This window comes from Salmo trutta, chromosome 2 (assembly GCF_901001165.1).
Source record: "Salmo trutta chromosome 2, fSalTru1.1, whole genome shotgun sequence".
NCBI lineage: Eukaryota > Metazoa > Chordata > Actinopteri > Salmoniformes > Salmonidae > Salmo > Salmo trutta.
Window position 1 is genome coordinate 58792576 of NC_042958.1, and position 14828 is coordinate 58807403.

At 41.9% G+C, this 14828-nt stretch overlaps 2 protein-coding genes across 3 annotated transcripts in view; one reads left to right on the forward strand and one right to left on the reverse strand.

The window, feature by feature from the left end:
* On the reverse strand, positions 1–14275 carry kctd2 (potassium channel tetramerization domain containing 2). Its single transcript, XM_029708333.1, has 6 exons — positions 13621–14275; positions 13225–13333; positions 12978–13069; positions 12598–12693; positions 12276–12401; positions 1–4882 (listed from the first exon to the last, which is right to left on the reverse strand). The coding sequence occupies exons 1-6, from the start codon at positions 13969–13971 to the stop codon at positions 4853–4855; spliced, it is 804 nt and encodes a 267-aa protein (XP_029564193.1). The 5' UTR covers positions 13972–14275; the 3' UTR covers positions 1–4852.
* The window catches only part of LOC115158895 (gamma-tubulin complex component 2), a 14870-nt gene continuing 13889 nt past the window's right edge, over positions 13848–14828 (forward strand). The window contains exon 1 of one of the 2 annotated variants that reach the window (XM_029708327.1): positions 13848–13918. The gene's annotated coding sequence lies outside the window, so the exon portion shown is untranslated. Of the gene's footprint in view, positions 13919–14443; positions 14503–14828 lie in introns of those variants that run through there. The other variant, XM_029708319.1, reaches the window with a different exon arrangement.

The following is a 14828-nucleotide window of genomic DNA, read 5'->3' on the forward strand; positions in this document are numbered from 1 at the left end:
TTTTGAAACACAGAAACACATTTTATAATTAAAAACCAGACTGGATTTTGTTAAAATTATTCAATTTAAAGAAACTGCATTGGTAGACAAAATTCCAAAATATAAAAGGAATAGGAAAATCAGACAAAATGTTGTTTCAGCTTCAAAATAGTTCTCCACAGTCTCCATTGACAATAGTCACATGACATGAATTTTGTTGATAAATTAATACACTTAAAATAATGTACGTTTTCAGTACATCTAAATGTGTGTACAAGCATGTATGTGTATAAACACATGCAGATGTTGCAGATTAACTATGGTAGAATGAGCCCGGATTAAAATGATCCTCTCTTCATTTTGCGTGTGGACTTTTAGTTTGAGTCAATACTAAATCCAAGTTTGGGGTCTGCAGACTTGTTCAGTTTTCAATAGACAAAGAGTCTGTTAATTTAGTGAGGTTAACTTTAAACTAGTTTTTTTTTTTTAAATTGACATGACACAAAAACAACAACAGAAACAAAACATGACTAGAGAATACTTGTAGTTGCAGACTCACTGTTCCACACAAGAAATGTACACCTACTACAGCCATGCCTCCCTCTGCTCTCCAACCATGCTCCATATACAGTTTGCACTAACACAGATGTCAGACAAACTCCAGTACACAACTCTGTATTCTCTAGTACACTGCATGTGTTTTTGAAGATTTGTTAAAATTGTTCAAATATCTGAATAGTGCAGTGATAGGGGAAACACTTTATTTTTTTTTTGCAATGATCGTTTGTATCTAAGTACAAGGTTCAATATCAAAATTGGATGAACCAATCTGTAAGTATAAAAGGAAACAAAGAAATGTCAAAGGAGAAATTTGGGTTCACTGGAGTGAAAAAGTAGTGGTTCAAAGTGAATGCATACATCAACAACAAAACCTTCTGTCAGTGTAATTGTCATGGGATCAGAACAGACAGCATAAGTTGCCAAATAAACATGTCTTGCCATTTTCCCAAAAGAAAAGTGCACTGCTGGCTTTAGGGTCGTTCCACGAAATGAGTGCCTTTTGCGTCCCTTTGATATTTTAAGTGAAATTGTGCACCAACCAATATTGAATTGTAAATGCCTGTTATATTCAATGATGTGCCCTTTAATATAGACCACAAGGAGAATTAAATATTTTTTTAAAATATGAATAAAGACTTATTAAAGGGCAAAATTCAGCAATTTAACATGTCCCTCCATGCACCCTCTGACTTCCAGGAAGATTCAAGTTTTCACCATCATTGTAAAGCCCTAGTTATTTTGTTGCTTTGACAAATCAATTTCTGAAGATTATTATTTCATATGATTAGTGATTCATTTTAACAAAAATACATTTGAAATTCAAGCCTGTTATGTAAACTGATCTCATTTTAATATGGTGAAACTATTCCTTTTTAAACATTTTTTTTCTCAAAAGAAACATTGAACATCAAATAGTGAAATCATAGTGTAAAATGAGGTCAGCTGTTTCTACTCTGCATTTCCTGGTGTTTTATTGTGGAAAACGGAGTTGGTTGAGCATAACACGTCAAGCCTGTTACCCATAGATACACAGGTTAGAAAAGTTTTAACAATTATGTTGTTTTTTGTGAAGCTTGCATTCCAATTGCCCCTCCCTGTTGCACACAAGTTTAAATTTCCCCTGTCACAAGTGGAGTTATGGCTGATTTAACATGAAATCATCAACCCTGTTACTTTATTTGGCACTTAATATAGGCTTTTTTTTTAAGATGAGAAAATGGGCTCTTTATGACAGAATGTAAAAATGAGGTGAAATCAAATGTTATTGTTTCACCAAGTTATACATCTCAAAAGGCACCGACTTGGTGGAAGGACCCTTTTACTGAGATAAAATCACAACTACAACCACCGTCTCCTGTTCTCTGCCTCTCAGCTGGTTGTGGGGTAAACTTACAAGGCCAACTGCACCTACAGTCTACACACATTTATGACAGGAAAGAAAACAAAGGAATACAGCGACAAACTAACAGGCAAAAGGTTCAGGAGCTAAGGTACAGGGGTCAATAAGGGGTGGGGGGCTTGGTTAAAAAGTATTGGCACAAAATAAAAGGAGTTAAGCCTGGTAATCTGCACTGTACGTAAACAAACAGGACCTAGTCATGACGGCAGAATAGACTCGGTCAAGGTCTATTCCAGGAGTTTTCCTCTCACTGACTAATAACGGGAGATCGAACCAACAGAGGAACCACGCCACACGGGTCCCTCGGGGGCCTCGTAGCTTTTCGTTTCCAATGCGAGAGGAGCCTCATAAGCCAGAGGGGGGGGCAACAACTGTGCACAACACAGGTCAAAAGGCACAACACTGGACACAGACAGACAGACAGACAAAGGGAAAGAGAACAACCCCCGGGGGCTTTGAAAAAGGCTCAAAGAGGAGAAAAAGAGCCTCTATCAGACAGTCAGTCATTCTTCCAGCAGCACAGTCTGTGCGCTACTGCAGTTTTGTCCCAGTTTAGTAGTAGAATTGCACAACATACACTCCAAGAGGAAAAACAAAAAGTCACAAAAAAACAGTCAGGGAGCATAACAACACAGGTAATTATTTTGTTTTTTTTAAGTTGAACGCATTCTTACACATGCCGATATAACATAATTGCACCTAATATTCATTATACACAGGAAAAAGGTGTACAGATTATGTGACGCCCGTGAAATAAAAAGGATGTGATATTGGTTACTGATGGGGTACTTATTTTAAGTACACAGTCAAATCGACAGAATGTAGTACAAATGGGGTAATACCAGGATTTACTCCTGGGGCAATGATATGCGTATAGGAGAAGTATACTCCAGACAAGCTTGTACCCATCACTGTTGGTTGGTACAGAGAGATGTAACACTTGTTGAGAAACAAAAAGTATAACTTCCTTATTTTCCCCTCAACGTTACAAGTCAAAAAGCTGAAATGTCCCATCCATGCAGCAATTTCAGTACCCAATGTTCCTGTGGGTATACCGACTCTATAACAATTCCAGAGTATGTATGTCAAATATTCATTTCAGCATACTCTAAAATGACTAAACAGTGCATACTGCAAAATGTAAAGCAAAGCTGTTAACTGAACATACGCCAAGGTGTGTAGCAGGCAAATGCACAGTGAGTGATAATTGGCATGAAAATGAAACAAGGCTAGGCAGATTACAGATGATCACAGGCCCAACAGGCACACTGTACTGGACACATGCCATCTCTTCATTTCAAATAAAAGCTTTTCAGTAACCCGTCTCTTATCTCTGATTACAATTTGAAGAAATGCAAAGAGAACATAATAGAGCTGCGCGAATTAAGGATCGTTTGAACGGGTTATAAGGAACAGAAAATCAACTTAGAAGTTGTGTCATTGAAAAACTCTGGGTCGCTGATCATATCTTCAATCATTAACGTATAGCAGAGAGGCACTGCATACACAAACCTACACCTTTGTCATTGGGGAAAACACCAAGAGGAGTGATATGTCTTCCCCGAATGGAATAAAACACACCATACTACACAAATATGACAAAAATCTATCATTTGCATTCATTTTTTCCATATAATTTCATTATATATAGATGTATATTCCTCACATGCCTGACAATTGTGTACATGTGTGTGGTTTAGTCTTTTAAGTTGTGTGTTTTCTTTTGCAATGAAACATCCCTAGCACGGCTGCAAAAGAAAGATGTGCCCTCCTGGTGACAAAGGACTTTGACCTGAGCCAAAAAGAAAATGGATGCTCAGTGTGATGGATGCTCAGCACTCAGCAGTGAAAGTCACTGATGAACCACGGTGGAGTGGAGCCTCTGTTAGACAAGGGTCTGTTCCTCCCCATTATCCTCTAGTTTTATAATGCAAGAGTTTCTGTGAGAGCAGGACTGACTGCACAAGATGACCAAAAGAGACGCTGTAGTACAGGGGTATTCAAATCTTACCCTAGAAGGTCCGTACTACTGCTGGTTTTCTGTTCTACCTGATCATTAAAAAAAATAATAAAAAAATCGCACCCACCTCGTGTCCCAAGTTTAAATCTGTCCCTGATTAGAGGGGAAGAATGGGGGGGGGGGGGGCAGAGGAACTGGCTTTGCGGTCCAGATTTGAATTTGAGGGCTGTAGAAGATTCTGGTGGCTTCACTGTCCTTAGCCCCACCTCTCCGCCTTCAGCCTCCCAAGTGACTATGAACTGTCTTGGAGCTCCAGCTGTGGAGATGGAAGGACTAGGATTGGAGGTCAGAGGGTGGGCCATGTTGCTAACAGTATCATCTCACCCCATAGGTGGATATTCAGGGCTGTAGGTAGGTGGGACAGGTCACAGTCAGTAGAGTTTTTGTTTTCCTTTTTTTGTCCTTTGAAAGTCCTGAGGAGATTATCACAGATTTCCGCCAAGTCGACATAGCCAGACAGACAAGGAAAGGGCTCCCCACTAACTGTGTGATCACCTGAATGAGGAAGGTGACAATGATTTAGCTCTGTGTGGAGGTACTATGGACAAGATGGGGATTATGATCAGGGGCAAAACCTGAATCTTCAAAGGCCAACTTATGACAACAGGTATTGCATTTAATAATACTCTATTGCCATCTCTTCAGAATCCCTCAAAACGTTCATGAGTATAACTGAGAATAAGAAATGACGATGGGGTTATGTTGCAGCACTGTAGGGGAGGGGGATGGGAACCCCCCACTGTGGAAAGGCACACCCAGAGGAGGGGGAGGTGAAGGGGGCGTGGGGTTGGAGGTGGAACAGGTGAAGGTTTGGACCATGGCTGAGGTGGTGCAGGAGACATCAGGAAATGTCACATGAGCTGAGCAGGGTGAGCTCAGGCCTGGGAGTCTCATCACATCCGTGAACCTCTCTCTTGGAGGATCTGTAAGGAGAGAAAATGCGTCTGTCTCGATCAGGGATCAACAACTAGATTCATCCGCGGGCTGATTCTTTCTTGAGATGGTGGTCAGGGGGCCGGCTCATGAATACAAATAAGTTGTTGACAGCAAATTGATCGCAAATTGTCCATTTTAAATGTATAGGATTCATATAAAATTAAATGTAGTACCTAACATCCGATTTAAACCAAATGTTTTTCCTTCATTGAGGTAGACATGAGGAATCCAAGAAAATGGTGTAAAGCCACCCACGGACCCCCCATACACCTCACGCCAATCTGACCCCAACAATGAGTACACAGTATCGGTTTGACAAGTAGTATGGAGCTGCGGCTCTGAGTATTGTTTGTTCATCTTGTGTAATGCATTCTTAGTGAATATGGTGATATTTTTGTACCATGTTCTAAGAAATGAGTCATTGAAGTTGTTGGGTTTATGCCGCATCCTACATCCTGATATGACCAGGTTCTGACCACTAGATGGTGGTGTTCCTCCTATTAGGTGATTTTTTAAAAAGAATCCCTCCCTCCCCATTGTTAAAGAGATAGTTCACCCAAATTACATATTGGTTTTCTTACCCTGTAACAGTCTATGAACCAGGTATGAAAGCAACTCATGTTTTGGTTTTGTTTACCTAGAAAAAACATCTAAATCAAACCAAAATGTATTGGTTGCGTACACAGTTTAGCAGGTGTTGTAGTAGGTGAAGCGAAATGCTTATATTACTAGCAACGAACAATGCAGTAAAATGTCAAACAAGTACAAATAATAATAATAAATATATATAAGTTTGGACACACCTACTCATTCAAGGGTTATTCTTTATATTGTAGAAAAATAGTGAAGACATCAAAACTATGAAATAACAGATATGGAATCACGTAGTAAACAAAAAAAGTATTAAAGAATCCCCAAAAATATTTTAGAATTCAGATTCTTCAAAGTAGCCACACTTTGCCTTGATGACAGCTTTGCACACTCTTGTCATTCTCTCAACCAGCTTCATGAGGTAGTCACCTGGAATACATTTCAATTAACAGGTGTGCCTTGTTAAAAGTTCATTTGTGGAATTTCTTTCCTTCTTAATGCGTTTGAGACAATCAGTTGTGTTGTGACAAGGTAGGGTTGGTATACAGAAGATACAGTGCCTTGCAAAAGTATTCATCCCCCTTGGCGTTTTTTCATATTTTGCTGCATTACAACCGTAAGGTTAGATAGATTTTTATTTTTATTTCATGTAATGGTCATACACAAAATAGGCCAAATTGCTGAAGTGAAATGAAGTGAAACTGGCTCTCATGAAGACCGCCACAGCAAAGGAAGACCTAGAGTTACCTCTGCTGCAGAGGATAAGTTCATTCATCCTGTACTCCCTGTTCACCCACGACTGAGTGGCCATGCACGCCTCCAACTCAATCATCAAGTTTGCAGACGACACAACAGTAGTGGGCTTGATTATCAACAACGACGAGACAGCCTACAGGGAGAAGGTGAGGGCAGGTGTGGTGTCAGGAAAACAACCTCTCACTCAACGTCAACAAAACAAAGGAGATGATCATGGACTTCAGGAAACAGCAGAGGGAGCACCCCCCTATCCACTTCGAAGGGACAGCAGTGGAGAAGGTGGACAGCTTTAAGTTCCTCGGAGTACACATTACAGACAAACTGAAATGGTCCACCCACACAGACAGTGTGGTGAAGAAGGCGCAACAGCGCCTCTTCAACTTTAGGAGGCTGAAGAAATTTGGCTTGTCACACAAAACCCTGACAAACCTTTACAGATGCACAATCAAGAGCATCCTGTCAGGCTGTATCCCAGCCTGGTACGGCAACTGCACAGCCCACAACCGCAAGGCTCTCCAGAGGGTGGTGCGGTCTGCACAACACTTCACCGGGGGCAAACTACCTGCCCTCCATGACACCTACAGCACCCGATGTCACAGGAAGGCCAAAAAGATCATCAAGGACATCAACCACCTGAGCCACTGCCTGTTCACACCACTACCATCCAGAAGGCGAGGCCAGTACAGGGGCATCAAAGCTGGGGCCGAGAGACTGAAAAACAGCTTCTATCTCAAGGCCATCAGACTGCTAAACAGCCATCACTAACTCAGAGAGGCTGCTGTCTACACTGAGACCCAATCACTGGCCACTTGAATAAATGGATCAATAGTCACTTTATACAATGCCACTTTAAATAATGCCTCTTTAATAATGTTTACATATCTTACATGTGATATGAGTAATGTATATACTGTATTTTATACCATATACTTACATGTACATATTCTCTCATTCACCCCTTTAGATTTATGTGTATTAGGTAGTTGTTGGGGAATTGTTAGGATTTGTTAGATTACTTGTTAGACATTGATTGCTGCACTGTCGGAACTGGAAGCACAAGCATTTAGCTACACTCGCATTAACATCTGCTAACCATGGGTATGTGACAAATAAAATTTGATTTGATTAGATTTTTAGAGAGTTACCAGCCTCAGAAATTGCAGCCCAAATAAATGCTTCACAGAGTTCAAGTAACAGACACATGTCAACATCAACTGTTCAGAGGAGACTGCGTGAATCAGGTCTTCATGGTCGAGTCGCTGCAAAGAAACCACTACTAAAGGACACCAATAAGAAGACACTTGCTTGGGCCAAGAAACACGAGCAATGGACATTAGACCAGTGGAAACCTGTCCTTTGGTCTGATGAGCCCAAATTTGAGATTTTTGGTTGTAGGTGAACAGATTGATCTCCGCATGTGTGGTTCCAACCGTGAAGCATGGATAAGGTGGTGTGATGGTGTGGGGGTGCTTTGCTGGTGACACTGTCAGTGATTTATTTAGAATTCAAGGCACACTTAACCAGCATGGTTACCACAGCATTCTGCAGCGATACGCCATCCCATCTGGTTTGCGCTTAGTGGGACTATCATTTGTTTTTCAACAGGACAATGACCCAACACACCTCCAGGCTGTGTAAGGGCTATTTGACCAGGAAGGAGAGTGATGGAGTGGTGCATCAGATGACCTGGCCTCCACAATCACCCGACCTCAACCAAATTGAGATGGTTTGGGATGAGTGGGACCGCAGAGTGAAGGAAAAGCAACCAACAAGTGCTCAGCATATGTCGGAACTGCTTCAAGACTGTTGGAAAAGCATTCCTCATGAAGCTGGTTGAGAGAATGCCAAGAGTGTGCAAAGCTGTCATCTAGGCAAAGGGTGGCGCCTTTGAAGAATCTCAAATATAAAATATATTTTGATTTGTTGAACACTTTTTTGGTTACTACAGGATTCCAAATGTGTTATTTCATAGTTGTGATGTCTTCACTATTATTTTACAATGTAGAAAATAGTCAAAATAAAGAAAAACCCTTGAATGAGTAGGTGTGTCCAAATGTTTGACTGGTACTGTACATTGAAGTATTATCTGCAGTTGTGTCACTATGACCGTGAACACGCCCTGAAAGCACTGAATGGGCTGCAGCAGAATCTGTGTGTTTAAACACCTCATGAATGCTCGTGTTACCGAATGCAAACTACAAGTGTAATGGCTGTGCTCAGTGCAATGGCACTTACAAATGTAGATCCTTCAAACAGGGAAACAGATCCTAATCAAAAGATGTTATCAGGGGCTCGACTAGTGAAGATATAGTTTGGATGTCTTCATTATTATTCTACACTGTAGAAAATAGTAAAAATTTGTAAAAGTCTTGAATGAGTTGGTGTGTTGAAACTTTTGACTGGTACTGTATATATACACAATAGTATGTGGACATGCCTTCAAATTAGTGGATTCGGCTATTTCATCCACACCCGTTGTTGACAGGTGTATAAAATCGAGCACACAACCATGCAATCTCCATAGACAAACATTGGAAGTAAAATGGCCTTACTGAAGAGCTCAGTGACTTTCAATGTTGCACCGTCATAGGATGCCACCTTTCCAACACATCAGTTCATGAAATTTCTGCCCTGCTCGAGTTGCCCCGGTCAATTGTAAGTGCTGTTATTGTGAAGTGGAAATGTCTAGGAGCAACAACGTCTCAGCCGTGAAGTGGTAGGCCAACAAGCTCACAGAATGGGACTGCCGAGTGCTGAAGCAAGTTGCGTGTAAAAATCATCTGTCCTCGGTTGCAACACTCACTACCGAGTTCCAAACTGCAACGTCTGCACAATAACTGTTCGTCTGGAGCTTCATGAAATGGGTTTCCATGGCCAAGCAGCCGCACACAATCCTTAAATGACCATGCGCAATGCCAAGCAACAGCTGGAGTGGGGTAAAGCGAGCCGCCATTAGACTCTGGAGCAGTGGAAATGCGTTCTCTGGAGTGATGAATCACGCTTCACCATCTGGCAGACTGACAGACGAATCTGGGTTTGGCAGATGCCAGGAGAACGCTACCTGCCTGAATGCATAGTGCCAACTGTAAAGTTTGGTGGCGGAGGAATAATGGTTTGGGCTAGGCCCTTTAGTTCCAGTGAAGGGAAATCTTAATGCTACAGCATACAATGCCGATCTAGACGATTATTTGTCCCCAATTTCGAGGTATCCAAGTGGTAGTTACAGTCTTGTCTCGTCGCTGCAACTCCTGTATGGACTCGGGAGATGTGAAGGTAGAGAGCCGTGTGTCCTCTGAAACACAACCCAGCCAAGCCGCACTGCTTCTTGACACAACGCCCGCTTAACCCAGAAGCACCAATGTGTCGGAGGAAACACCGTACACCTGGCGACCGTGTCAGCGTGCACTGGGCCCGGCCCGCCACAGGAGTCGCTGGAGCGCGATGGGACAATAACATCCCTGCTGGCCAAACCCTCCCCTAATCCAGACGACGCTGGGCCAATTGTGCCCCCCCCCCCCCCCCCCCGGGTCTCTCGGTCGCGGCCAGCTGCGATAGAGCCTGGACTTGAACCAGGATCTCTAATGGCACAGCGATCACTGCGTCACTCGGGAGGCCCATCCTAGACAATTCTGTGCTTCCAACTTTGTGGCAATAGTTTGGGGAAGCCCTTTCCTGTTTCAGCATGACAATGCCCCCATGCACAAAGCGAGGTCCAGACAGAAATGGATTGTTGAGATCGGTATGGAAGAACTTGACTGGCCTGCACAGAGCCCTGACCTCAACCCCATCGAACACCTTTGGGATAAATTGGAACACCAACTGAGAGCCAGGCCTAATCGCCCAACATTAGTACCCGACCTCACTAATGCTCGTGGCTGAATGGAAGCAAGTCCCTGCAGCAATGTTCCAACATATAGTGGAAAACCCTCCCAGAAGAGTGGAGGCTGTTATAACAGCAGAAGGGGGACCAACTCCATATTAATGCCCATGATTTTGGAATGAGAATGAAATTGGAATGAAAAGTATGTGGACAAGCAGGTGTCCACATACTTTTGGTCATGTAGTGTATATATAAAATAAATAACAAATCGAGAATGGCGGGACAAATCCAATTAACAACCCAAACAGCATTGTAGTAGTAATCAAAATGCAATCTATACATATGTATACCGGGAGAATTTACACAAGATATACTAAGAATGATATGCATTGCAGTAGATATATTAGAGTGAGCTATCTCAAGAATCCAGTATATAAACATGCGGGGTGTATAAACAGTGTAAATAAAATACAATTTACAGTAGTAGAAATATTAGAATGAGCTATGTTGGGGATACAGTATTTAAATACATAGTGTTGTTGGGTTCTGAGAATATGAAATATACTTATTCATGTAACTGAAGGAGAGAGGGTAATGTATAACGTTTACATTATGTCAGGATATGTTATTGTTAGCCATCAGGGATCCTATGGGAAGGATCCTCTGGGAGGAGAAGAGACACGGTCTGGTACCAGTCACCATAACAGCCGTGAGTTGGGGAGGAGTGAGCACTTTGGGGCAGAGGTCAGGTCAGATTAAGTGAGGAAGAACAGATATCACTAAGGTTCTGTCTAGCAACAGAAATGCGTTGGCCGTTCAGATGTGTAGGAGGAGACTCAGCATAGGACAAAGTGTTAAATATCAGTGCTTGTGTGAATATGTCGTCGTCTAATGCAGCTGTATTGATCCTCTGGGAAGAATAAACTTGGTTTGAGCTTTCATAGTGTCCGGTGAGTCTTTACTCTGAAAATTAGAACCTAACAGTGTGAAACAGGAAGAGTCCAGTGGTTCAATGTCTCTATAACATGTGACAGCAGCATTGGCTCTCTGTTTGCCTGTGTGTGTGAGTAGCTTATGTGTGTCTATTGTGTGAGTGAGTGTGAATCACCTGCAAACTAAAGCATAGGTTACTGTCATACCTGATCCATAGACTGCTTACAGGGTAAGAAAACCAATTAGTAATTTGGGTGAACTATCCCTTTAACAATAACCTAATAGCAGGAACAGCACCATCTAGTGTTCAGAACCTCCTAATATCATGATGTAGGATGGGACATAAACAACTTATATTACACATTGCTCTGAACAGGGGAAAGAAACATCAACAAATTCACTGAAAATACATTATATAGGATGAAGAAACAACACTCCGAGCCGCAGCTTCATACTACTTGTCAAACAGAGAACTGATACTGTAGTATATACTTGTTGGGGTGGGATTGGCGTGGGATCTGGGTGGTCTGTGGATGGCTTTTGACACCTTGTTGGATTCCTCATGTCTTACTCATTGTTAGAAAAAAGTTTGGTCCAAATTAGATATTAGGTACTATCATTAATTTAATATTATATCAATCTTATCAATAAAAATGTGCCAATTTGGGTGCAATTCCTCCGATATCAAATTATATTTCAACAAAATGTTTCTGCAATGCTTATCTTATCTGTTTCTAATTACAGAAACGATTTCAGAACAATCTCTGAGATGATTGGTGTCGTGGCTTTCTGAAACGACATCGAACTACCCTACACAGATTTTTACGTCACTGATCATTCGGAAAAATCCAGATTTCGCAGGTGTTTGCATTTTTCGAATTTTAGGAAGGGGAGGGGACATTTGGCCCATAGACTTGCCCACAACTTGCAGAGAGAGGGGGACGCAGCTACTGCTCTGCTTCTGCTCCTCTTTCTAGTATCTTTTTCGAACTCGATTGAGCATCTGATGTAATTAAGCAATATTTTAGCTCTGGGTTTCCAAGATTAGGCACCGGCTGATTTCATGACCTTATTCAGTGCCTATCATTCCCATTAATTTAGGGTTGAATGAAACAGTGAAGCTTAATCTACATAACCGGTGACGTGGGACGAGGCCTCATCTATACGTTACACAATTTTTGAAGTTTTTGATGCCTGACTAACTTTGATGTTACAAGTGAGAATCTTCTGACTTCATGCCTAACACATGACTCACAGACACTCTGAGAAGCTGATCTCACCTTTGCCTTCTCAGTGGGCTCGATGACAATGCCATTAGTGGAGTTGTTGAGCTCCCGGGAAACCACACACAGGAATTCAGCCTGGTCCTCGTTGCCATAATTATAGGACGAGCCGATGCTTATGAGCTGTGAGGGGAGATGGGAAAGAGTGAGCGAGATTGTAAATTACCTTAAAAGTCAACTTCACATGAAATTTTAGGCATATTTTGAAACTTCACAAGAACATTTTAAGGCACTGGAAAAAGGTATGGACATGACCAGATTTACCACCAATGACCTATGGATTTAAAGACAAGTGTGACATGAGGACTACTAGGCCCACCTGCTCAAACTTCCAGCCGTCTGACATGGTGGACACCATCTGGGTGAGCTCCTCCTCCTGGCACTGCAGCACCCGGTACACATGTTTCACTGGGCCCTGAGAGAAAAACGGATAGTACAATAAAAGCCCCTGTTTCCACACAGTGACATGTGTCTACCAGAGCACATTAGGGTTAATTGGCCGAGTAGGTGTTTTGCTTTGGAACAGTGAGTGGTGTGTGTGAGTGTGCCAGTATACACATAAACACAGACTTGTAAACACATTCATCCTCTGAAATGTTAGTGTTTGGTTTAACATGTGTTATTTCACAGCATCAATGCCATCATCCATCCCAGACTAAGGCCTTTTCCATTCATCCTGCCTGCGTTTCCCTGGCATACCTGAGATGTCCTGTTCTCGTTGTCCCGTATCCTGTCTTTTACCAGTCTCACCAATGACGCAATATTGTAGAACTCCGCCTCCTCAAGGACACCTGAGACAGCCAACCAATAGTTTAGTCACATGATACTAATAAGGAAAGGGCCTGTATCACACATCTGCAGAATCCCATTGCTTCTAAATAAAAGCATGGTGTGTGATAGGGATTGTATTTGACAATTTGGGGAACTATTATTTAGACAGTCTTACCTTCTTCTGCTAGGTTCTTGTCCATGATCAGTTTCCCATGCCGCAGGTAATTCAGAATGGGGCCAAAGTATGTGGGATCTCTGTCAATCAGGTAAGCACCTGTCTCATCCTAAGATATTTATAAAAGTTTGAAAAAAAAAGCCCATTGCATGCCTGCCATTTTAGTGTCAGAAATGTTTTTCTGGTGCTTCTTCACATGCAGATCAAATCATGCATTACTGTCAAATGGCTGAGCAGCAGACTTTGAGTGTTACAATTTTCGAACATTTTAGCTGAAGGTGTTTGGGTATAATATCATGCATGATCATCACAGTGGCAATGCATTATGAATGCTACATTGATGCACCTTGATTAATGATAGAACGGTATGCCACACATTATGGTAGATGTTGTTACCTTATCAGAGTCCAAATCCGGATCTTCTTGACACAATCGGTACAGGAACGATTTGGTGTCCCTGCACAATGTCTGTTTGGTTGTGACAAAATAGGTTCCACCAACATTGAGGCGAACCCAGCGGGATCCGGGTTTCTCTGCTGGCTCTGACGGGGAACTGGGGTTGCTCTTCATTGAGAACCCAAACACTACTCTGCTAGTACTCGATACCCCGGGACTGGTGGGCAAGCTACTCCGCGGCAGAACCATGAGACTGGACGAAGCCAGCCGAACAGAGCCTCGGACATCACGGTGCTCGGTTTGTTCTATAGTGCTAGTACCACTCTGCTCCACAACGTGCAATTCAGCCATATTTCCTTCGACAAAAACAATCACACTACAGGGTAACAATAATTCCTACCGATTTGTAAACACAACGGGGCTCTTTTTCTCCAACAAGGTGGCTGACATTAGGGCGTTGCTACACACATTCGTCCATGCCTCACAAGACCTCTAAACAAGACATCTATATTTCTTAGTTTAAATATACGATATTTTTAAGCAACATTGCTTGCAATGTTTTCCTAAAACAAATTGGCCATTCTTGTTTATTCAAACGTTAATCAGAAGAGGGCAATTCTTCCGGGTTGGAACGTCATTACTGTATACTTCCGCTGTGTCGTTTTCCCCCTCCAAAGTAAGAGTTCATTGATTAAATATAAGTGTTATTTTCAGTCATACTATAGTTAGTATTTAAAATTAAAAATGTGTTCTCTGTTGATGTTGTAAATCTCCTTATATTAAGCACTTTTTAAAATTATTTGAATCTAAAAACATTTATTATGAAAGTCTGTGTTGCCAGACAGTTGGCGGTAACTGCTTGTTAGTCAACAGAGGCTTCAGGTAATGTGCTATCAATTTTTCATGTTTTTTTATCATCCTTTACTTGCTAAGTGTTTCCAGATAATCCATTTCAAGATTCCGTTTATATAGCTAACCAGGTAGATAAAATATTCGCTAGCAAGCTCTATTTTCTGACCCTACTCTAGTAGTTTAGCTAGCGTGCTTGCTCAAAGTGGCTGGCTAGTTAGTTAGCTATCTAGCTCGACCAAATTGGGTCAATATGAAGACCATCAAGCTAGCTTCATAACTAGCTAGTTAAGGAAATAGTTGAATAATGTTCTCGGGGAAAAGGCTAACTAGCTAGCAAGCTATGTGGTCTAGCCAGC

Excerpts from the sequence above, each read along its gene's own strand:
- kctd2 (XM_029708333.1), bottom strand. The coding sequence starts at position 13,971 with ATGGCTGAATTGCACGTTGTGGAGCAGAGTGGTACTAGCACTATAGAA. Across the intron at positions 13,334-13,620 it reads CGGATTTGGACTCTGATAAG|GATGAGACAGGTGCTTACCT; the intron begins GTAACAACATCT and ends TAAATATCTTAG. Across the intron at positions 12,694-12,977 it reads ACGAGAACAGGACATCTCAG|GGCCCAGTGAAACATGTGTA; the intron begins GTATGCCAGGGA and ends TTTTTCTCTCAG.